The 23698-nt window shown below is 41.5% G+C and overlaps 2 protein-coding genes and 1 long non-coding RNA gene across 8 annotated transcripts in view; 2 read left to right on the forward strand and 1 right to left on the reverse strand.

Annotated features, from left to right (window-relative positions):
• LOC117453084 (uncharacterized) overlaps positions 1-23698 on the forward strand; it is a 55624-nt gene that overhangs the window by 20116 nt on the left and 11810 nt on the right. For all 5 annotated transcript variants that reach the window (XM_034091941.1, XM_034091942.1, XM_034091943.1 and 2 more), the window contains 3 exons: positions 1636-1785; positions 3086-3417; positions 3539-7129. In XM_034091941.1, the coding sequence (XP_033947832.1) occupies positions 1636-1785; positions 3086-3417; positions 3539-7129 (4073 nt within the window). The remainder of the gene's footprint in view (positions 1-1635; positions 1786-3085; positions 3418-3538; positions 7130-23698) is intronic.
• On the forward strand, positions 11881-13478 carry LOC139434424 (uncharacterized). The gene is made up of 3 exons (XR_011643775.1): positions 11881-12598; positions 12840-12890; positions 13204-13478. It is a non-coding gene; the product is annotated as an uncharacterized lncRNA (long non-coding RNA).
• On the reverse strand, positions 16220-19021 carry LOC139434425 (THAP domain-containing protein 3-like). Of its 2 annotated transcripts, none has more exons than XM_071204270.1 (4): positions 18844-19021; positions 17931-18063; positions 17021-17107; positions 16220-16656 (listed from the first exon to the last, which is right to left on the reverse strand). In XM_071204270.1, exons 1-4 carry the CDS (start codon positions 18906-18908, stop codon positions 16648-16650), a joined length of 294 nt encoding a protein of 97 aa, XP_071060371.1. In that variant the 5' UTR covers positions 18909-19021; the 3' UTR covers positions 16220-16647. The 2 variants fall into 2 exon arrangements, with proteins under 2 accessions (XP_071060371.1, XP_071060370.1); XM_071204269.1 differs by having other exon boundaries at positions 17003-17107.

The following is a 23698-nucleotide window of genomic DNA, read 5'->3' on the forward strand; positions in this document are numbered from 1 at the left end:
TAAACAGGTTTCTTTGTCCGGATCCTAAGGTTCTTGGAGACAGTTAGCAAGTGGATTTTTATCGCTAACATGTTGGTAATTTATAAGAAAAAGCAATCTGTGTATCTGGGGGTGGCAGAAAGAGGGTGAACGAGGAGGGGCAGGCAATATGAGTAGTAATTTACTAAGTTAAGAGCCAAATGGCAGACAGACTGTCGCTCTGCGTGTTATCTCAGAGATTTGCACTCTGCTCGCTTTCTGACTATTTCCCTGCCTGTGTGTGTGTGTGAGAATGTGTTGTGCAGTTTGGTGTGCATATGCACGCAGTTGGGTAGTAGCTTTAGAATATCAGCATAATTTGAGCATTGCTTTGTTGTATTGCAAATCATGAAGGCTTTATTGCTTTAGCAGCGCTCATATGTGTATGTAATGGTACATATTTGTTCATACACTGAGATTACAGTAGACGACTGCAGGCGGATTCATGTGTGTATCTGCATGTGTCAGGGTTACATGTGCATTTTCTTGTGTGTTTGTACTTATGTGAGTGAATATGTGTGTTTTAACAAATCTTGGGAAGCGTCATTGCACTCATCAGGATATCAGTGTTGAGAAATGGCAGTGTCAGTGAAGTGACAGTTGTGTGTGTGTTAGGATTGATGGGCCTTAGTCTGACAGCAGCCATATTGTGAAGAGGGAAAAGGATGGAGGGAGGAACTGAGGGAGGAGTATTGTAGCCCCCTCATCCTCACAGGTTAATATTGACACAGCCTGGGCAGATACAGTGCCTGCAGCGATCATCAATCACTTTCACTGGACCCAAACACACACATACACACATTCAAGCAGAGAGAAGCACCACATACACTGTAAGATACAGCACACAGAAAAGAATACAAACTTTTAAAGTCAGGCTGAATCATTCTATTTAGACACGCATTAATGTAATGTTTTTGCCTCTATTAGCTTTACTAAAACGACATTATCTCTTTTGTTTAAAAGTTCTACTTAAATAAGCACAAACACAATTTTGACAACTTTACAAAACAAACAGTTGTACAACAAATCTAGATTAATCAAGCAAATATGTTTTCAAAAGTATCACTTTGTGTGTAACCCAGCGTTTCAAATTATGGTTTCCATAAGATTGTTGTTAATCATTTCAGAAAGAAAGAAAAAGCAAGTTTCCTTGACAAGCAAAACAATTAATTAATGCAACTTTCCATCCATCAATCATTGTGTGTGTCACTGAATTACCATAATCTGTGCATGGTGGCTGTTTTAAGAGCAAACAGTTAATTTCAAAACAATAAATCACAAAGTGTCTCTACCCCTCTGTGCATTTTGACAGCTTCGTCTCTCATTGCTACAGATGAAGCCTTACTTCAAACCATTTCAGTTTTCCTAAAATGTTTTAATCATATGCGCAATGAAAGGCAGGGGTCTAACAAAGTTTCCCATACAGCTGTAACCAAAATGTCTATTAATCACTTTGGGAATATTCAAATAAAATGTAATAGATGCTTTTTTTCATAATGAGTTCATTAATACTATATTTTTTAAAAAGTTGCATTGGCCTAGTAATTACACATTTAAGATATTGATTCTTGCCCCTTCTTTCTGCTTATTTTTGTCTTTTTTTATATAATCTCCCAGGACTGGCATGGTTATGTGGACGGGCTGGAATCATTCAGCCATCGCCATGGCTATGATGCTCTGGTGGGTCTCCTATCCACCAATGATACAGTTCACCATCCCCGCCAGCAGGTGGCTGTCTACTCTAACAACACAGATCTCCTAAACAAGGTAAATCACATTTACAACCACCAACACAGCCACGCACACACATGTCAAGAATAATGGTGCTTCTTTTATAAACACACCCCTATGAATAACGTTGAGGAATTAAAATGTGCATTGTGATGTGTTTTATTTCTTTTTCAATTTAATTAATCCTTTTTGGAACCCTAAGTGGAGCATAGTACAACCTGAAAATATTTTCAGGGGACTTATACCTATAACTTTTACGAGAGTTTTTGTCTACGTTTAAATTGTAAGATGAAAACACAGGAAAACCCCAGGCATTACAACGCTGTGGTAGCAAACTTTCCATCAAAAAGTAGTCACTTCCAAAGCATACTCTTCTTAGCATTGTTTAACTGTAAATGGGTCCATCATTTAAAAAATGAACATAATGTTTACAACGTTTAATAATTTAATAAATCAAGTGGGATTTCCTATCAATATTCCCATAGATTTATATACTATCAAAAATGGTTTGCAACCAGAAGAGCAGCGTCCACGCGTGCGTTGAAGTTTGCCGGTGAGCTTGTCTGAAACTCGACCAACAACCAATCACATGAATCTCCCGCCCCGGACACACAAGCACGCGGTTTGATTGGCTAGAGCATAATTTTAGAAAGCATGCATATTTACGGCTCGTCCACACGGCGGCGTGTGTTGAAGCTTCAACGCTTCTGCCCATTCACTTTAAATGGGGTGACGTCACGCTTTGCAGAACTGCATTATGGGAGCGTTGCTTCGCTTTGCTCGCGTTGCTCGCTTCAAAGGTTGAGCAATGTTCAACTTTTGAAGCTTCGGCTGAAGCATCAGCCAATCAAATCATATGCCAGTACAAACTCTAGCCAATCAAACCGCGTGCTTGTGTGTCCGGGGCGGGAGATTCATGTGATTGGTTGTTGGTCGAGTTTCAGACAAGCTCACAAGCTTCAACACACGCCGCTGTGTGGACGCTGCATTAAGGCTTTTCTGTATTGGCTTCACTTTTCAAAACCAGAGGTATAGCTAGCAAAAAAGCAAACAAGTTATTTTCTCTCGAATAGTTAGTTTTTGAGGTACTGGTAGGCAGATTGTGTTACTTCTACTGTAAGTGGAGTTTTGTAAGCTTCTCCCCTTGTTTATTACTGTTAATCTTAGTTTACCAGCTGCCTGTTGAAGCCTCATTTACTGAACAGTTATTAGAGGGGTCGTCCACAGTTTTATTTCTCCTAACCCTGGGAAGGAAAACAAATAAGCTAACTATTGTTTTGAAGAAAATACATTTAGAATAAACCAAAAAGTAAAACATAATGGCTTTATATTGCAGATCTGCTGTGAGTTGGAAGAGTCTTCCAGCTGGTCTCTTTCTGGTGAAATGGAGGCCAGGGGGGGTCTCCAGGTCTATCACATTCCTATAAACACCTGCTTAACTTCCGGTACTCCTCCTTTGCTGGTAGAAGAAATAGAGGGCCTCCTCAGGGACTTTGTCGATCGGCGGAGCTCTGTATTAGCCTGCCACCCCAGCAGTAGGACCTCTTCCACAGAGGGAGTGGCAGGCAGTGTCGAGTTCTCCCAGGGATCATCTGGTATCAATGACATGGATGGCTCTGACATTGAGAGAACCGAGGGAGGCAGTGGAGATGTGGTGCCAATAGCAAGGTACTTAGATGCATTGCTGTATCATCCAGTATTGGTTCAAATCTCATATATATCTTGAAAAAACGTATGGATAGAAATCGACACAATTCAGTGATGGTGTTTGTTTTATCTTTGCACATAGAGTGATGACTGATGGAGAAGAAGTCACAGGAGGGGTAGGTGCTGGTGCTGGTGGGGAGCTTGTGAGCCCCGACAGTGGTATGACCACCATCCGGAGCAGCCGCTCCTCCAAAGAGAGTTCGGTGTTCCTCAGTGATGACAGCCCAGTCGGGGAAGTTATAGCAGGAGGAGGGCCAGCTGCAGGACCAGGAGGACTCTTCCTGAGAAACCCTTCTCCCCTTGGAATGTTATCCCTCTCACCTCCTGTTCCACCTGAGAGGAGGAAGAACCACTCCGGCAGAAATAAGAATGAAAACTTAGACCTGTTTAGTTTTGACCCACTAAATAGCAGTGACCAGTCAATGAAAACAAGAGGAGAATCAGCAACTTCTGGAGCGAGAGTAGATGAAGTAGAAACAAGAGAAGGTAACTCTAGCTTATCAGAACTTGATGAGCTCAGCTTGTTGGATTTCTCTGCTTCATTAGGTGGGCTTGACAGTAGACATTTTTCAATTGACGACCATGGTCAAATCCATGGTAGTGACATGACTGACACTGTGGTTCCTCCAACTCCAGTCAACAGCTTGGTAGGTAGCCGTCCACCCAGCAGTTGTGGGGTCCGGTTCTTTCCAGAAGATGTAGTTGAAAGGATTAATGGCCTGCAGCACAAGGACAGTGTGTCATCATCATTGTCAGAGACCTGGGATGAACTTGGCTTTGAAACACAAGGAGCAATGTCCTTGAGTGACAGTAATGCCTGGAATAGGACCAAAGGATCTGAGAGCCCGCTGAATATCATAGAGGAAGATTCACTTGATGATATGACTGAACAAAACAGCAAAGCAGAGATCTTAAAATCCGAAAATGCCCTACAGAGGGGAAAGAACCTTGAGCCCCAGCTTAGTCTGATCACTGAGCAGACTGAATCATACGACACCTGGAACCCAGAGTCTGTAGGTCACGATAAGTGGAACCCCATTACCTTACATAGTCTGCAATTGACACCACCAGAGGAGGAATATATTGGAACATGCAGGGCTGGTATCATTGGAGTGAAAGAAAAAACATCCTCATTGTTGAGAAAGAAAGCAATCCTAAACACTCTAACACCAGACACATCTAAAGAAGATGACGAAGGGGTCCAAGGGAAAAAAGGAGACAGGCAAATGGAGCTCCTAGATTTCTGGACATACTCAGCTCAGAAGGGATTTCTCAAATCAGATAGCGGAACCACCACGTCTTACCCTGAATCCCTAGATTTGTGGAATTTGACAATCAGGGATGACAGTCTATCGCCTCTCACGACCCCTGACAACTTGTCTGGAAACTCAGGTTCTTTCTGTGGGGTGATCCCAAACGTTAAGACTGGTGCATCTGTGGAAAGTCCAGAAGGATTCCCTGATGGTGGAATGGTTATGTGGAATACTACCATACAGGAAGACAGCTCTTCCACAGTAACAAGCCCGGAAGGACCTGAAAATGGAAAGAACCTTAGTCACATGGGATACCTGGACACCAGTGATTCTCCAGAGACACATGTAAACAAACAGGTAGAACAAGAAACCGCTAAAGGGGAGGAGAGAGGTATGAATAAACTACTTACTCAATCACCTGAAGAAGTGGGATGGAAAGGTTACGAACACAATGTGAAAATAGTTATAGAGGCCGCAGAAGGTACAACACAGTGTGAAGAAACAGGCGACGATGAGTTCCAGAGTTTTCAGAGCCAAGAGTGTGTCTTGCAGGACTTAGCATCTGAACGTTCAGAATATGAGACTACCCCCCACCAAGGGACTGACATGTGGGACCTACCTGTGCCTGGCATGGTCACCTCTACTTCAGAATATGAAAATGTAGGAGCTGGCCCTTGGAGCCTTCCATCCTCCCCTGAGGCTCATTCTAGCCCCGCAGTAGACATGATACAGCTTGAGGAGCAGTCTAGCCCTTTCATAGCTGTGACGAGACCTAATCAGATAGAGGAGCCCAATCAATACCAGAAGGCTGACCCTCTGGGAAACACTAAATCCAGAGCAGATCTTTCAGACAAAGAACAGACGACCAACCAAGTGTTCCATTTTGAGGTAGCTAGTGAGTTGGATCACATGATTAGCAGTGAAGTAAGTTCAAATGAGAGTAATGAGGACCAAACAACATCAAAGGAAGCTGATTGGATTGAGCAACATAGTGATCATTCCCCATTTGTCCTGGTGGACTACTCCACTGTCACTCAGACCACTTCACCTAAACATCATTCATGTCCAGGAGAAGCTGCTGATACTCAAGTGCAGTGTGACCAATCATTAGCCCCAAGTCTTGTTGACAATCCTGTTTCGAAAGATCATGCCACTGAAAGTGAAAGTGGTCATGACAATGAGAGCAATGGAAATGCAGTGGGAAAAACTACAGAAACCATGTCCTTAAGCTCCAGCTCTGGGGGGGATAGAGACACGCTGAAATATAGCCCCGACAGCCTTCACCCAGGTAGTCGAGACGAGCTCCGATCCAATTCAGATGGAGATTCATCATCAGGCCTAGAAATGGATTACATCATTGTGTCTGGCACAGTAAAAGAAGCTGAGAGAGAATGGCACGATAGGCCTAAACAGTGTGTCAGTCAATCAAAAGGTACAAGAAAGTCCATGGAGACATTTAGCATGCTTTCTTATGCTGCCACTGTTCTACAAGCCCAAGCCAAAGCTGCAAACAGAGAGCACCAGGAGAACCCAGAACAAAGTATACAAAACCAAATTATCAGAGGTACTGACAGCACACTAAGCAAAGTAACAGAGCAAAGTCAAGCTGTCTCATGCCCACAATACCAAGCAAGTCTTGATATTACCACTGAGCATCACATGGTGCCACAAATAATCAGTCCTAGCCAGTCAAAAACTAACTCTGAATCTTTTCATCAGTCAGATTCAAGATCAACAGAATGCAGTCCAACACAGGTAGAAGAGGGCAACTATGACGATAAGTCAAGCTTTGTGGCCAGAAGTGTGTCCCCGTCACTTAGATATCCATCAGACCACTTCCTGAAGACCAGAGAGGAAGTTTATGTCCATTCACAGATTTCAATGGAAGATTCAGACGAGGGTGGGCAGTCACCCTCTGCACCTGCACAGTGCCCCACTTCTTTGGGAGACCTTCAAGGCTGGGGGTCCCAGTTAGTGGGACAGGATGCACCGCAAACCACATGTGAACCACAATCACCTATACTTACCAACAGTTCAGTCTCACACACCAGCTCTTTGCTTGGCACCCCTTTAAGTGAATCTGGCTATTCTACTCAAAGAGGACTTGGATTACCATTTTCTGGAGATTTGATGGAGGATGAGAATGATGAGGAAGAGCTGGAGGAGATAACTGATAAAGAGAGCACAGAAAGACAACACTCAGGATCTTGCGATCTGCTAAGTTTCACTGAGGAGCTGGTTGGAGCTTCATCATTTCAACAAACGGGTTTACTAACTCTTGAGCTACAGAGGCTCCTACCAAATACAGTGGATTACTATAATGGCCAACCTGTAAGGACTGTTGATTGTGATGAATGGTTGACTGAACAACACGTTGGAGATCATCAATCTTCTCAAGATCGCTTTTCACCTGTTTCAAGGTAAGCAACGTCTTAAGCTCTGTTCTATTCTACCTTGGACACACTTATAATTATTCAAAAGTAAGAACAATTATGTCATACCAAAAAAAAATGAAGATAGATATTCAAGTTGAAAGACAACATACTCACCCTTAAAATATTTGTTAAACCAAACTACATTAAAAAAACACAACATCATTTTGTCATATACATCTGCTGTAGCCTTGCAAATGGTTATTGTTTGATTTCCAATTTTTTTAGATATCCGTACTGAGACTTCTAACTCTACACTAGAGAATAAATATGCCTGTGCACATGTATTGGTTCTGCTCACACACACACACACACACACACACACACACACACACACACACACACACACACACACACACACACACACACACACACACACACACACACACACACACGTGCCGTGCCAACCACCCCTTCCCTCACGCTCCTTTAGTTCTCTGTTCAGTGTTTTAGTCTCTACAGCTTTCACAATGGTGTGAATGTCAGAGGAATATGGGAATCACTGAACAGACGGTCGGAATTGAGCTAGAAGGCCCTCGTGAGGAAATTAGTGTGTGTGTGTGTGTGTGTGTGTGTGTGTGTGTGTGTGTGTGTGTGTGTGTGTGTGTGTGTGTGTGTGTGTGTGTGTGTGTGTGTGTGTGTGTGTGTGTGTGTGTGTGTGTGTGTGTGTGTGTGTGTGTGTGTGTGTGTGTGTGTGTGTGTGTGTGTGTGTGTGTGTGTGTGTGTGTGTGTGTGTGTGTGTGTGTGTGTGTGTGTGTGTGTGTGTGTGTGTGTGTGTGTGTGTGTGTGTGTGTGTGTGTGTGTGTGTGTGTGTGTGTGTGTGTGTGTGTGTGTGTGTGACTAAGATTGACAGTGAGGATGTGAAAATGAATGGTGGTGTGAGTGGTGTGACAGAAACTGATGTTGTGTCCGTCTGTGTGTATGTGTATTGTTAGCGCAAAACAAACTGCATTTGTATAAGTATTTCATGTGATTGTCAGCAAGCTTTGATCTGCAGCTCTGTGTGTGTTTATAAATCTGTTTACGCCTCATTAAATATGCATTACCTGCCTCATTACAGCTGGAGCCCCACCACAGCTAATGGAAACATCTCCCCTAGCTCTGTTAGAAGGTGTGGGTGTGAGTGCATGTGTACAGGACTGTGTTTGAATGTGTGATTAGGTAATACCCAATGTATCAGTCAATAATAGTTTGTCCGTGTAGTTTCAATTTTACATTATCAATGATTGAATACAATAGCCTCTTTGTGTTTTTGTTTGCTTTTGTTGAATTGTTTTTGATACTGTATGTGAAGTGGACTCATTGCTTCAATGTTTGTTATTCTGGACAAGGGTTTCCGGGAAGTAAGTTAGCATATTTAGCACTTCGTCAAAAAGCAATGCATTTTCTCCATAGGGTTTTGGAAAATAGCTCGAAATAAGGTCTGTGGTTGACACAAATTTAAGAGATAAATCACGTTTTGTTCTACGACATTAAATACATCAGCAGTGACCCCACTGGTGATTTTTGAAGAGTTTACGTGTCTGAAAAACGATGGTTGTTACCGAGTGGCTGAATAGGACTACAGAAATTGTCGAGGCCGTTGTACGTCATTACGCCTAACACGTAAACACTCCCGCTAAATTTGTTTTCCCCTGTGTTCTGCTTGAAAGCAAGTACCTGGCTATCTTTAGTATCTGTATATCTGACCATTAGAATCTGTATTTTTGAAATTGTCGTTTTTAACACCGTAGTTTTACAAATTATAGAATAATTAATTACCAGTGTTTTCCAATTTTACTCGGCAGTTCGTTTCGTTAGCTAACGTTAGCTAAAGCTAGCGCTACTAGTTATTTCCGCAATGGTTTTTTGCTTTGCTCCGGGTTGCAGCCACAGGTCTTTGCATGAAACGTGCTCGTTCTATCGTTTCCCAGCCAATGTTTTCCAAAGGAGAGTCTGGATTCGTGCTATGAGGTAAGCTGGCGTTACATTTTTGTCCATGTCACGGTGAAATGTAAATGATGGGTAGTGACTGTATATCGCCGTTTTAGAGATGGCGCTGCTGAAAAGACCGCAACATAAGTAAAGATAATGAATACATCCTATTAAAACCTGTGTGGCTTATATGATCAGTCTAATTAGTACAAGCAGCATAACGTTTCACCATGTAACTAAAGATTGTAGTCAGGGAAATCAGTTTGACATATTGAACCAGTGATTCCCGCAGAAATGAAATATACTTTGGGGGAACGACTCGGGGGGGAAAAAAATCTCAACATTTTTTTTCTCAATTCCTGCATTCTAGTGAGGATTGGCGAACCCGTTGGCAAACTCGTCTAAAGACGACCTAGTAGTAGTAGTCCTTGATTGGCTCAAATTCACACCTTTTTAGGGGCGGGGCTAGTGATGTTGTCCCGGGGATGCTTAGGAGTTGATAAAGGAGATAATCCCACTGACGTCATCATTTGATTCCAAAAGTGGGTCTGGACTCGCGCCCATAGAGGCTGTTTACCAGTATAATTAATGGCTCCCCACAAAGTATAATTGATGGGTGGCTCCCCCCAAAGTATAATTTATGATTTTTTAAGTTTTTTTTACTCACTGAGCACTCATTGCCACCAATGCAAATGCAAATGAGTGCTCACTGAGTAAAAAAAAACAAAAAAAAACACACAAATTATACTTTGGGGGGAGCCATTATACTTTGGGGGCCCCCCAAAGTATTAACATGCTGTGGGAATCACTGTGAACTAATAACAAATCACCTCTGGCTGGCAGAGAACTCTCTGCTCCATAGCTTCTCTTGGACGTAAAATCACATGTACATTTATATTCAATTTAATATTCCATCCCTCACATACTTTTGTATATATAATAACTTATATTTAGTTTTTCTTGTTATGCTGCTGCAACACAAACATTTCCCAAATTGGGATCAATACAGTAATATCCTATCTTAATTAATTAAGAAATATAACTATTATAATTAGTGTAGCAGCTGACACCTATTTTCAATATGGATTAATCTACCATTTATTTCTTTAGTTCAATTTTCATCTATAAAAATGTCAAAATAGTGAAAATGTTCACGAGACAAAGTGCAAGGTTATATCTTTAGATGTTTTGTTTTAGCCTATGTACTGTATGTCTTAATGCTCTTATATGTGACGGTGTGACTTCCATGAAACTAATATTTTATATCTTCCCAACAGACGAGCTGACAGGAAGCCTAACACTCTAACAACCACAACATTGCAAAGGCGAGTAAATGTAAATTAAAAACGATTCACAATTTTTTAATTTCTTCTTCTTTCTTGCAGTGAGGTGAAGCTGACCTTACACTTGGTGCCAGTAAGGATGTTCCTCACGCAGGCTGAATGTTTCTCCCTCCTTACTGACACAGAAGCTCTTGATTTGCAATGCTTCACTAATTGTCATTTCTCTGGCTCCGTAGGGACACTTTACCTCCAGCACAGCGGAAGACCCTACCAGACCATCTGGAGATGCCCCCAACACTCCTGATTGGGAGAGCCACAAACCTGACTCATGGACCTGCATCTGGGTTGCAGTGGTGAATGCCCTGACACCCTCACATTCATTCATAGTCCCCCACTGTACAGACAAAACACCATCAAGGGCCTGTTGTTGCCCTAGCACCCTGGCACTAAGGGAAGCAGTCACACGCTTTGACCTCAGGACAGCTCCAAAGTTGCTGGCAGTCAACCTTCCTTTCCTGAACAAATGCCAGTTTGGGTTGGTTCGCTGACCAGTGGTAGCCACCTGAATTGCCCTCTGTTGCTCCTCAGACAATGCCATGCTTGCCACAATTGCCTCAGGTCCCTGATGCCCAACAGATTTGAGAATTTCAGGAACAATAAGTGTTTCCAAGCTGTAGTGTTCCTCTTCTGGCTCGGGGGAGAGAAGCCAAGATATTCCTGAGAACCTGCCCCCGAGTCTGTCCCTCAGCCAGTCACGATCTTCGGAGGTGGGCTCTCTTGTCAGCGGGTTGAATGAGTTATTGGTTTGAGGAAATAGCTCCTCCACTGAATGCGTACGTTTAGCTGCCTTTGGCTTCTTCCACTGACAGGGGGTGTCAGTGCAGCTGAAATTGTGGATGGCAAAGATGGCTAATGCAGCCGCATGACTGCATTTCCATTCTCCACATGGGCATTCACATTTTGTGGAGAGAATTCCCTCTTCTCCTGTAGATACCTGTGGTGGTGGGATTGTTTTATTATTTAAAATATATTTACATTTGTAATGCCTTCCGAATTATCCCTTTAATTGTTTATAGCCTATACTGTATGTTTATTTCATGGATATTTCTGGTGTGTAATATTTGTAATCTTGGGGCCTCTTCTCTTTAACGTCTACATCAGTGACCACCAACTGGCGGCCCGCGAGCCACATCCGGCCCGCCAGACATTCTCATCCGGCCCGCACGACGGGGGTGACTGTGGCGTTGGCGGAGTGGTTACTGCGGCCCAATCCCAAACCACTCCCTCGACCCTACCCCTCCGTGATGGAGTGAACTCCGTCTGTAGCCACACTCGCAGCTCAACGAGGCTCCCTCCTGTCAGATGGAGGGAGTAAACACAGCAGCAAGCTTTGGGACGGCCTCCCCTCTCTCCGGCAGAAACAGGAAATGCCGAAACTGTATCTAACAACGGTTTAAAATCAGCATCTCTTAGACAAAAAGTTTAAATGAATAACTCAAATAAAACTCCAAACATCTTTCATTGTGTTTCAAAGCTCTTTTAGTTTTAAACCTGATGTTTATAAGCTTCTTAATTTTTGCAACGGTCTGTAAATATACACAACTTTATAATAAAATGCACACATTTACCTTTTTCTAGACTAAACACAGGTTTGATCCTAAGTTAAAAACATATGAGGTCATCATGAGGTTGTTAACATAGCAGTTTATCAGTGGATATTTGCTGGAACTACTTGTACACAGCGTGTTTCCTGACGGACACACACAGCGTGACTCCGGTCAGGTAGAGACCTGTCTCCAGTCAGCACCGATGCAGACTCGCTGTTTGAGGGATTGATAGCCCACTCCCCCTCCACACCGCTCCACACTCGTTGCTTTGGAACAGCCCTCAATATGGCGGAGCCTCCGCGTGAACCATAGACTGTATATATAAATGGACGTAGGGTCCGTGACGTCACCCATAGGATTCTGCAGAGTTGCCGTGAAGCCCTTAGTAGGCGGAGTCGGCCACTAACGGCTCGACAGCGACGTCAGAGTCTAACTCCCGCCTTCTCCCGCCTGCTCCAAATAAGGGCAAAGAGGCGGTGCTGAGGCGGAGCCGAGGTTGGACAGGGCGGGACCTGCTGCCACCGAGCGTGACGTTCCAGACCTAGCTCAGGCTAAGAAGCTAAGCTAACATGCTCTATTCAGTATTAAGCTAACAACCTATGCTAACAACACAGGTTGCGGTCACTGCTCCTCGTTCCCGGCATATTCTGAAGGTAAGATACCCTGTAACTTTACAAAACTTGTTCTTTTGATTTAAATGTTCTTGAACCTACACAATACAATTGTTTTTTAAGTGCTTCACCGTTTTTCAAATATAAATGTCATTTGTAACTAAACTTTGTAAACTAGCAGAGATATGGCCAGTGTTGCGTGAATTAAATGTGATTAATGAAATATGACTGTAGAAAAAGAAAGGTGCTTTTATATTGATTAAACCATTTTTATTTATTTCAGCATTAAGAAAAATGAAGATGGCAACCTCCTCCACGCCAAACTGCACAACCTGTAAGTTGATGGTCCTGGCTTACTTTACATGACTTCAGATGGTTGACATTACACACAAACATACTATACATATACATGTGTGCACAATTGTAGATAAACAGCACACAGTATATAAATATATATATATAAACTGTGTGCTGTTAATCTGTTTTTTGAGGTTTTGCTCTCTTGTTACTTTTAACCATACAGGTGTGATTTCATAGTTATTTTGCATGTTATTGTCAAAGGAACAAAATGAGAAACCCTTTATAATTGATTTGATATTCCTCATGATCTGAAGCATTTGTTGCTCTCATTTATTTTCCTCCCATAGTGACTGTATGGATAATCGGAGACAGCTATGTCCGGCATGGAGCCCAGAGAGCTACAGAGACCATCGGCAGCAACCTTGGCCTCGACCTGAGGGTGTGCTGGTTCGGTTGGGGTGGACTGCGCTGGAGAGGTGTCCTCCCTTTCTTTTCCTACTCCCTGCGAGGAAGAGCAGTCCCGGATGTCCTCCTCATCCACTGTGGCGGCAATGACTTGGGGGATGTGCCCAGTGTTCAGTTGCTGAACCAGATGAAGGAGGACCTGCACCAGCTTCACCATCGGCACCCTGGCATGAAGATCATGCTCTCCCAGATGAACCAGAGGCGCCGGTGGAGGGCTGGTGCAAATCCTGTCAAAATGGACAAGGCCCGGAAGTTTGTTAACAGTGTTATGGCTACTTTTGTTCATAGCCTAAATGGTGCCATTGTTGACCACTCCAACATTAGACATGACAGTCCTGGGCTGTTTTTGCGAGATGGAGTTAATTTCACCCCTAGGGGAAATGATATTTTTTGTAAAGTCACTAGCCAATTGCCTGAAAGACCACCTCCAAAGACTGTGAACTGCTAAAATGTCAGAATCACTGTTTTTGGATTTGGCCTTTAGAGTATGTATTCTAAGGCCCTTGCTAAGCCCAGACTGTCATGGCTAATGTTGAGTTAGATATTACATCTGTAGCCATAACACTGTTAACATGGCTGCTCTTCCTCTTCCCCACATCCCACCCCCCCCTCTTCCCCCAATGGACTCTGCAGCTCTCCACGCCCATGCTGGGCATGGCTGTCTGTCAAACCTTTTATTTTGTATTTGTTATGATGTTTTTTGTTATTTTATTTGTTAAAATAATTATGTATTTATGTAAATATTGAAAATAAATTACATTCATATTTTCACTTCTTTTGTCTACTGCTTACTGAAAATGTTAGCTATCACATCCAAATGGGACTATCAAATGAAAGGATAAGCTTACCATACAATACAGAAAACATTACACATTAAGGCTCAAATCTTTTCCCAAGCCGGAGCAGTCTGAAAAGAGTCCCAAGTTTAAAAACACAAAATCTTGACAATGAATACTGCACTGTCATTTGTCAGTGACAATGCAAACAACAGGAAGGTCTCCCCTAGTCCCATGTATGTTGGCATCAATGTCATAAGCATACCATAGAATGTAATTATGAAGTGCAACACCCACAATCCCTACAGGGTCGTACCGTCACAGAAGATAATACCTTTTAGAGAGTTTCTAAATTGTTCAGTATGCAGATAAATATTTGTTTTACAATAGAACATTTTTTCTCTATAAATGTTCCCACATGTTGTGAGCATCTACTTTAAATCTTTTGTCAACAAATAAAAAACATCTTAATTTCCTTTAGGACAACATTTTGTTCATAACACCACTACATTAACAATAAGCATAGGAAAATGATAACTGTCAACATTTAAGATTGTGCTTTTACTCTTTATTTAATCAGATCTATTTACATTGAAAATGTGATAAATACACAAGCCACATTGAAAGTTACATCTTGCATTTTATGAAAAGTAAAGGTTTCGAATCATTGTATGACTTAAAGGCATAGTGGAAATCTGCGAATTTTGGGTTTAACTTATGTATTTTTATTAAAAATAGTGCGCCTAGTTTCATTTTATTTTCAATTTTACTGCTCCCGACCACGCCCTCTCAATGAAACGAAATACTTCGGGAATCTTCGGGTGATGACGAAAACAAAGGAAGACGGGCACAAACATTGGACGAGGCACGAGTATTTTATTATGTTTTCTGGCTGATTTAATGCATCATTAGCCTGTACCATTGTGTACAACGCCATTTATTGCCTGTCGATTAGGCGACCGGAGGCCTCGTCATCCGATAATCCGGTACACAGTGTCGAATGTGTACACTACAGTCATCATATAGACATGATAGACTAACAGTACTGTGAGTACAGCCTACACTTGACAGGCAGCCTGGCTAGCCTAGGATTAGGACCCTACTACGTCAAAAGACCGATTGGCTCTAGCTGTATATCATGCTAGTATACAATTCATTTAAATGTATTCATGTAATTAATGCCCATAAGGCTGTTACATATACAATAATAAATGTGACAAGATAATTTATGTGAACCTGACCCTGGTATGTTATGAAATGTACCCTACATGCAGTCATCCTCGGGCATAGCCATAGGCCTACAGTGCATGCATGCCAACTTTTGCAATATATAATATAGCGCCTAGCGTGAGCTATGCTTAGGGACCTACCAGTCAAGATTATTTGTGCGTAGGGGTGCATCATCTGGCGCCTGGTCCTGGTCATCCTCGCCATTGCCCATGCCGTGAACTAACTCCATCACCTCGGGCTCGAACAAATAAGGACGTAATGGTCCATCGTCTGGCTCAATATTCTCACCATCGTCGCTTACTGAACCGGATTCAGATTCAGTTCCTAAAACTACATTTTCGCAGGAAAGCCGAGAGGATGTTTCTGACTCGCTATCATCACTGGATACCTCGTACAATCCTTCTTCTTTGTCTGGTATATTTGCCCTTCCACGTTCATTCTGCATAGACGCCATGGTTTGTTGTTTCGTCTTCCTGAGTTTTCCTCACTTCCGGTTTGGCTGACTCGATCATTTCGTTTCTAAAAAAGTTCGGGGAAGCTGCAATAAAGTGCTTCTAACATGCGTAAGGCAATTATTATATTTTTTTAATCAGGTGTGATTGTTTTGGTACGTAATTATGTTTGTATATAAGTTAAAACGAAACTATTTGGGGTTCAATTTCCACTATCCCTTTAAGTACACTACAAAATAAATTAAAGATGTGCAACAACTGTATCAGTAATTAAAATGATATAACTTATGCACAGGCTTGGGAGGGCTACTTGCCAAAAACACAACCAGTAACTTCATGTGAGTATCAAGATATAAAAGTAATGTAAGGTGATAACTTTCTTTTGGTTTTGGATTACTTCAATATCAAATGTAATGCAAATAAACACAGGATAGAAGAAATATGAATATGATTTTTTTACTTAAAATGTATAATATAATACCATAAAGCAGATTCAGGCAGTAGGTGTAGAGATTCACAATTAAAGTATTATCCTCCAGAACAGTACGGCTTCCAGAGAAGAGATACCATTTGATCATTTTACAACAACCACTATCTGCTCTTTTTAGGTTTTGAATAAGATTGTAATCCTGAGTTTCCCTATTATTAAAAAAAAGTAAAACTAATCCGATTACATCTCTTCCTATGTAACTAAGGATTACACTTTCATTTTTTTCTATACGATCTTGATTCGTGTTCGATGTAATCCATTACTATCTAAGCCAATACAAGTCATAACTTTTGGAAAATTGTCTCAAGTTATAAATGATGCCTTCAATCTCTTTCACGTGGAGAAGACATCCCATTGGCCGAGGCGTTGCAACTTCCCTCAAGCGTCCTACATGAAAGAAAGATCACATGTTAGAAATGTGTGCACAAACTATTCAGTATGACCCGTCTTGGTTTAAAGCCCAAGTGTAAGAGTGAACAGAGGCGGAGTCTGTGTGTTTTCCAATTTGTTTTGTTTGTTGGCTGCTGCTACCCAAACCAACACCCTCCTCACAAGCATTGACTGTTGGAATGTCATTATGCTCCACATGTGGAACAACAAAGGCTTCTTCAGGCGTGCCTTGTATCATAATGATATTGCTCTGATCAGCAGCAAGACTGTTTTCACCACTACCATGGTCGACATCTGCAACCTCCTCCTTGCTGTCAACAGTCGAACTAGGAGTGTCACTTACCTCGTCATTGTTACTCACCCTGCTTTTCCTTCCAGGCTGTTGTTCTTTGCCATTGGTGAAATAGAAAATGGTGGGCACTGCAGTGTTTTTCAGGCATCTCCTTCCCTAATAAAAATAATAAACAAAAACACATAAAATAACTTTTTGAGGTCTGTAGATATTCAACTTTCTTTTGAATAATGTTGTTTTAAATGTAAGAGTGCATTATAAAAGACAATAGAGGGCCAACATGTTAACTATGCAGTTAATCCATTCAACAATTACGTGTTTCCAAGATTCAGATTCAAAGGATTTATGTCATAGCACATAGGCTACAGTGTGGGAATGGCAATGAAAATCATCTGTCCCGAGCTCCTCCAACAATGCAACAGTTTTATAAGACATAAAACAATAAAAGAAATTCAAAATTAAATTAAGAATAATAAATTAGTGCAGGCAGAAATCTATATACACGTAAATATAATAAGACATATGCAAGAACAGAATGTAAAGATAAATATTGTATAGTAAAATTAAATCTTTTTTTTTTTACAGTGATAGCTGTTAAGATAAATAAGTTATAAGATGACAACAGATGAATGAATGTTGCTATTAAAATAATGTAAAAAAAAAGGTAATATAATTCATCTGTTTTTAACATAGAGTATGTGGGGGAAATGGCAATTCTCTATCTATGATAAAGAGTCTTTGCATAAATTGAAGAGAAATGTGATGGTTTGCAAACAAATCGATTTCTATTTTTCTTTACTTAACTGGCAAAATCTTAATTTGGCCTTTAATAAAAAGAACATTACTCATCACTGATGTGCAAGCTGTGCCATAGCAATTATTTAGCATTGTATAATGTATAACATGTATTTAATTAGTAACAACAATTTACACTCACAAATGGAACCAAGTTATTTTGTTTTAAAAAAAGGATCTGTACCCATGAGTCCGTGCTGAAGGGATGACTCTCAAAGTGTGCACTGCACAGGCGAGAAGAAACGTTGGGGGTCCATGTATTCCTCCGGATGTTCAGCACCCACTGGTCCAGCCTGTCTGGATCACCGAAAGGAAACCTTTATTCAAAAATACATGAAAACCGACCCAAAGACAACAGGAGGGTTAATGCCATATTCACTTGGTAACGCATGAACAACTTTTACAAATAGTTCTATATAGTCTGTGTTGGTAAATGTAATCTAGGTTGCACATTTCCTGCTGAAATACATGCATGGGCCTACCAAGTTACTGCGTGGCACTTTGGTTTTGATAAAACAGTGTAGTTCCACTATATAAACGTTAAATTCATAATCAAACGAGACAATATGCAAGATAAATAGCTATTTGTTGTTATTCTTAATGCTTGTCATTCACACGTTAATAAAATAAAATAAGTACCGATACATAGCAGAACAATTGTGGCGATGTTCAGCTTAATAAGCCTTGTTCAACATCATTTCTTTAGCTAATACTATAGCGGGCTGCAGGCGAACCAAGTCCGCGTTTCGCTGCATTCCTTGATCTCAGTTATAACGCCGGGCTCCGCTGCTGGCCGAAGCTAACGGAGCCGCAAAGGGTGAGCTACGGCTCCGGATAGCTTCGGCGGCGGACTCCGGCGGCCACCACTGGGATAATTGGGTCCCCTTTTAACATTTGCTCCCATTTAGCATTATGGGCGTCATAGCCATAGACTATAAAAGTCTTACCCAAGGCTGAATCATAAACTAAACTGTATATATATATATACACATGCATAAAGGGTTACGTCCTTAGCTAGCTACATAACAAGCTAAGCTAACAAGCACACAAACACCTGCTAACGGGGTTAACATGTATAATATTATCATTTTACTCACCGAAAAAAGCTGTGAGTAGACTTCTTGGAAGTTCTGTTAGTACATTCAAGCGCACAGCACGACATCTTAATTGTCTGGTATATCACCACGAACACGGCTAAAGCTAAAGGGTCAAGTACAGTACTATGACTAACTAACGTTGTAGCCTCTATGGTTGTAGCCTAGCAGAGTGGACAAGTTGCTGTTAGCTGACAGTGAGGCACGTATCTGTCAATCAAAGTGACCACGCCCTAATGCATGCACAAACTTTAAGACCTAATATAAATAAAAGGGTCGCGTTAGAAAACAATTCACTCACAGATCCATAATCATGAAGGTGGAATCTAACTATATCGATAATAAAATGTATGGAGCCAGGGAGAGAAACATGTTTTTTTCCGCTATAAAGTTGGGCATTTTAACATGGGGGTCTATGGAAATTGCTCCTTTCTGCAGCCATCGCCTATGGGCCAATATATGAACTGCAGTGTGTGGCACTTCCGTATTGGCTTCCCGGCTCTTCCCCAGAGTTTGCCGCTTGGCGTGAACGCGCAAACGGAGGGGTAGGGTCAGGGCCGGCCCTGACCAATTTGCCGCCCTAGGCAAGATTTTAGCTGGCCTCTCTCAGTCTTTCAGGAGAGAGCTCTCTAAAGCTCTACCCCCCCCCCACCCCGCGGCCGCTTACACAGTAAATTCCAATGTTAATAAAAGCACCGAAAAGCACACAGAAGCTGTGTACGTTTTTTGGGAGTTTGATTTATTTTAAATGAATACAAATACAAAATTAAAACCTATAATTGCATTCTAAAACCATTATTTCAAAAAAAGAACAATTTCACATAAACCTCTGGTTTTTACTGGGACTGGGGCAGTTCAACTTGATTTTGGGGGGGGGGTGTGCCATAGTTTATGGGCGCTGTACGCAACATATACGTAGTTCTGTTAGTATAAGATAATAAGATGTACTTTGTTGATCCAAAATCGGGAAATTGTGTTGTTATGAAATAAAAAAAATATATATTTTTTCTATTTCTAACTTTATTTTTTTTAATTTTTTTTATTTTATTTTTTTTGGCGCCCCCTATGGGTTGATGCGCCCTTAGCATTCGCCTATACTGCCTATGCCGAGGGCCGGCCCTGGGTAGGGTGTAGGGGTAGGGTGTAGGGGGCGGTTTGGGAATGGGCCTGCGTTCGCCCTCCACCCATTTCTTTGTTTACAACGTCTCGTGAGTAAGGTGCAGTACCGGAGTCCAACAGAGAGGCAGCAGCTGCGGGACAGTAGACTGCGTACTGCGAAACCTTCCCTCCCCTGAAGAAGAAGTGATCCTTTGTTGTGAAGAGTGGTTAATGCGCTCCGCACCACAGTAGTAGCCCTGCTGCGACAGAGTCCAACAGAGAGGCTGGAGCTGCGGGACCGTAGCCTCGAAGCAGGGTTGGGTTGTAACGGAAAACATAACGGCGTTACGTAATCAGAATACAAAAATCAAGTAGGCGAACTGTATTCAGCTGGCGTTACATTTGAAAAAACGAGTAATCTGAGTACAGTTACTTTCGTAAACTTGAAGTGAATACATTTTGGAATACTTATTGGAATTATTGGTGGAAAAGTTTCCTCACAAAATGTAATATTCATTACCGGCAGAACTGTGTGCACACAGCGAGCGAGAGAGATGCAGCGTGTCTGTGAGGCCCCGCCCCCGCACTGCGGTCAAGCCAGCCTCCACTTGGGAAAACACAGTCAAGCCAGCCCGCACGTGATATTGGGGTGCGCGAATATTAGAAGCATTACGGTAAAATCCCAGCGCTTACTCGGTCAATAACAAAAGCACCTATAAAAACAAACCAAACCTATTAAATTAAGAAATATGTACTATATAATGTGATCAATAATTATTTAAAACAAACTACGTATAACTACCACGAGTAAATGTAAAATGTAAGGAGTTTCAAAATAAAAGTCCTTTGAAATCTCATATTGAAATCTCATATATGAGCTATCAGCCCTGTGTTTAGATAAGAATAAAACGAAATCTCTCCCTGATGCAAGACTCATCTCACTGCAGGGTGATAGAAGGACAGCCCATCTACTCACCCAGAAAAAATCAGGACATTCTGATGTGGAGTTTCAAAATAAAAGACCTTTGAAATCCCATATATGAGCTATCAGCCCTGTGTTTAGATAAGAATACAACGAAATCTCTCCCTGATGCAAGACTCAACTCACTGCAGGGTGATAGAAGGACAGCCCATCTACTCACCCAGAAAGAATCAGGACATTCTGATGTGGAGTTTCAAAATAAAAGACCTTTGAAATCCCATATATGAGCTATCAGCCCTGTGTTTAGATAAGAATAAAACGAAATCTCTCCCTGATCCAAGACTCATCTCACTGCAGGGTGATAGAAGGACACCCCATCTACTCACCCAGAAAAAAATAAGGACATTCTGATGTGGAGTTTCAAAATAAAAGACCTTTGAAATCCCATATATGAGCTATCAGCCCTGTGTTTAGATAAGAATAAAACGAAATCTCTCCCTGGTGCAAGACTCATCTCACTGCAGGATGATAGAAGGACAGCCCATCTACTCACCCAGAAAAAATCAGGACATTCTGATGTGGAGTTTCAAAATAAAAGACCTTTGAAATCCCATATATGAGCTATCAGCCCTGTGTTTAGATAAGAATAAAACGAAATCTCTCCCTGATGCAAGACTCATCTCACTGCAGGGTGATAGAAGGACACCCCATCTACTCACCCAGAGAAAATCAGGACATTCTGATTTGGAGTTTCAAAATAAAAGACCTTTGAAATCCCATATATGAGCTATCAGCCCCGTGTTTAGATAAGAATAAAACTAAATCTCTCCCTGATCCAAGACTCATCTCACTGCAGGGTGATAGGACACCCCATCTACTCATCCAGAAAAAATCAGGACATTCTGATGTTGAGTTCTGGGTGAGTAGATGGGCTGTCCTTCTATCACCCTGCAGTGAGTTGAGTCTTGCATCAGGGAGAGATTTCGTTTTATTGTTATCTAAACACGGGGCTGATAGCTCATATATGGGATTTCAAAGGTCTTTTATTTTGAAACTCCACATCAGAATGTCCTGATTTTTTCTGGGTGAGTAGATGGGGTGTCCTTCTATCACCCTGCAGTGAGATGAGTCTTTCATCAGGGAGAGATTTCGTTTTATTCTTATCTAAACACAGGGCTGATAGCTCATATATGGGATTTCAAAGGTCTTTTATTTTGAAACTCCACATCAGAATGTCCTGATTTTTTCTGGGTGAGTAGATGGGGTGTCCTTATATCACCCTGCAGTGAGATGAGTCTTGGATCAGGGAGAGATTTCGTTGTATTCTTATCTAAACACAGGGCTGATAGCTCATATATGGGATTTCAAAGGTCTTTTATTTTGAAACTCCACATCAGAATGTCCTGATATTTTCTGGGTGAGTAGATGGGCTGTCCTTCTATCACCCTGCAGTGAGATGAGTCTTGGATCAGGGAGAGATTTCGTTTTATTCTTATCTAAACACAGGGCTGATATCTCATATATGGGATTTCAAAGGTCTTTTATTTTGAAACTCCACATCAGAATGTCCTGATCTTTTCTGGGTGAGTAGATGGGGTGTCCTTCTATCACCCTGCAGTGAGATGAGTCCTGCATCAGGGAGAGATTTCGTTTTATTCTTATCTAAACACAGGGCTGATAGCTCATCTATGGGATTTCAAAGGTCTTTTATTTTGAAACTCCACATCAGAATGTCCTGATTTTTTCTGGGTGAGTAGATGGGGTGTCCTTATATCACCCTGCAGTGAGATGAGTCTTGGATTAGGGAGAGATTTCGTTGTATTCTTATCTAAACACAGGGCTGATAGCTCATATATGGGATTTCAAAGGTCTTTTATTTTGAAACTCCACATCAGAATGTCCTGATATTTTCTGGGTGAGTAGATGGGCTGTCCTTCTATCACCCTGCAGTGAGATGAGTCTTGCATCAGGGAGAGATTTTGTTTTATTCTTATCTAAACACAGGGCTGGTAGCTCATATATGGGATTTCAAAGGTCTTTTATTTTGAAACTCCACATCAGAATGTCCTGATTTTTTCTGGGTGAGTAGATGGGGACTCCTTCTATCACCCTGCAGTGAGATGAGTCTTGGATCAGGGAGAGATTTCGTTTTATTGTTATCTAAACACGGGGCTGATAGCTCATATATGAGATTTCAATATGAGATTTCAAAGGACTTTTATTTTGAAACTCCTTACATTTTACATTTACTCGTGGTAGTTATACGTAGTTTGTTTTAAATAATTATTGATCACATTATATAGTACATATTTCTTAATTTAATAGGTTTGGTTTGTTGTTATAGGTGATTTTGTTATTGACCGAGTAAGCGCTGGGATTTTACCGTAATGCTTCTAATATTCGCGCACCCCAATATCACGTGCGGGCTGGCTTGACTGTGTTTTCCCAAGTGGAGGCTGGCTTGACCGCAGTGCCCCCGCACGCAGATGAGAGAGAGAGAGATCTCTTTTAAAATATATTGAAAGTTAGAAACGGAGATGGTTAGATAAAATGTGCAAGATAACGTCTATGTAGCATTTCTTTATTGTCGAAATGATGACATTTATAACGGGATGAAATCAAAGTGAATGGCCTGCTGCTGCTGAAGGCATGGGGCAAGTGACTGGAAACAGTTTTAAAAGTTATTACATCGTTTCAGATAATAAATAATAATGATAATTCATTCTATTTAGGCGCACCTTTCAAAGCACCCAAGGACACCTTACAATTCATAACATATTCAAAGGAAAGGTTTTAAGACAGTACAAAGAATGCAGTCCGGGTGATGTTTTTTATGTG

Source organism: Pseudochaenichthys georgianus, chromosome 9, assembly GCF_902827115.2.
Source record: "Pseudochaenichthys georgianus chromosome 9, fPseGeo1.2, whole genome shotgun sequence".
Lineage (NCBI taxonomy): Eukaryota > Metazoa > Chordata > Actinopteri > Perciformes > Channichthyidae > Pseudochaenichthys > Pseudochaenichthys georgianus.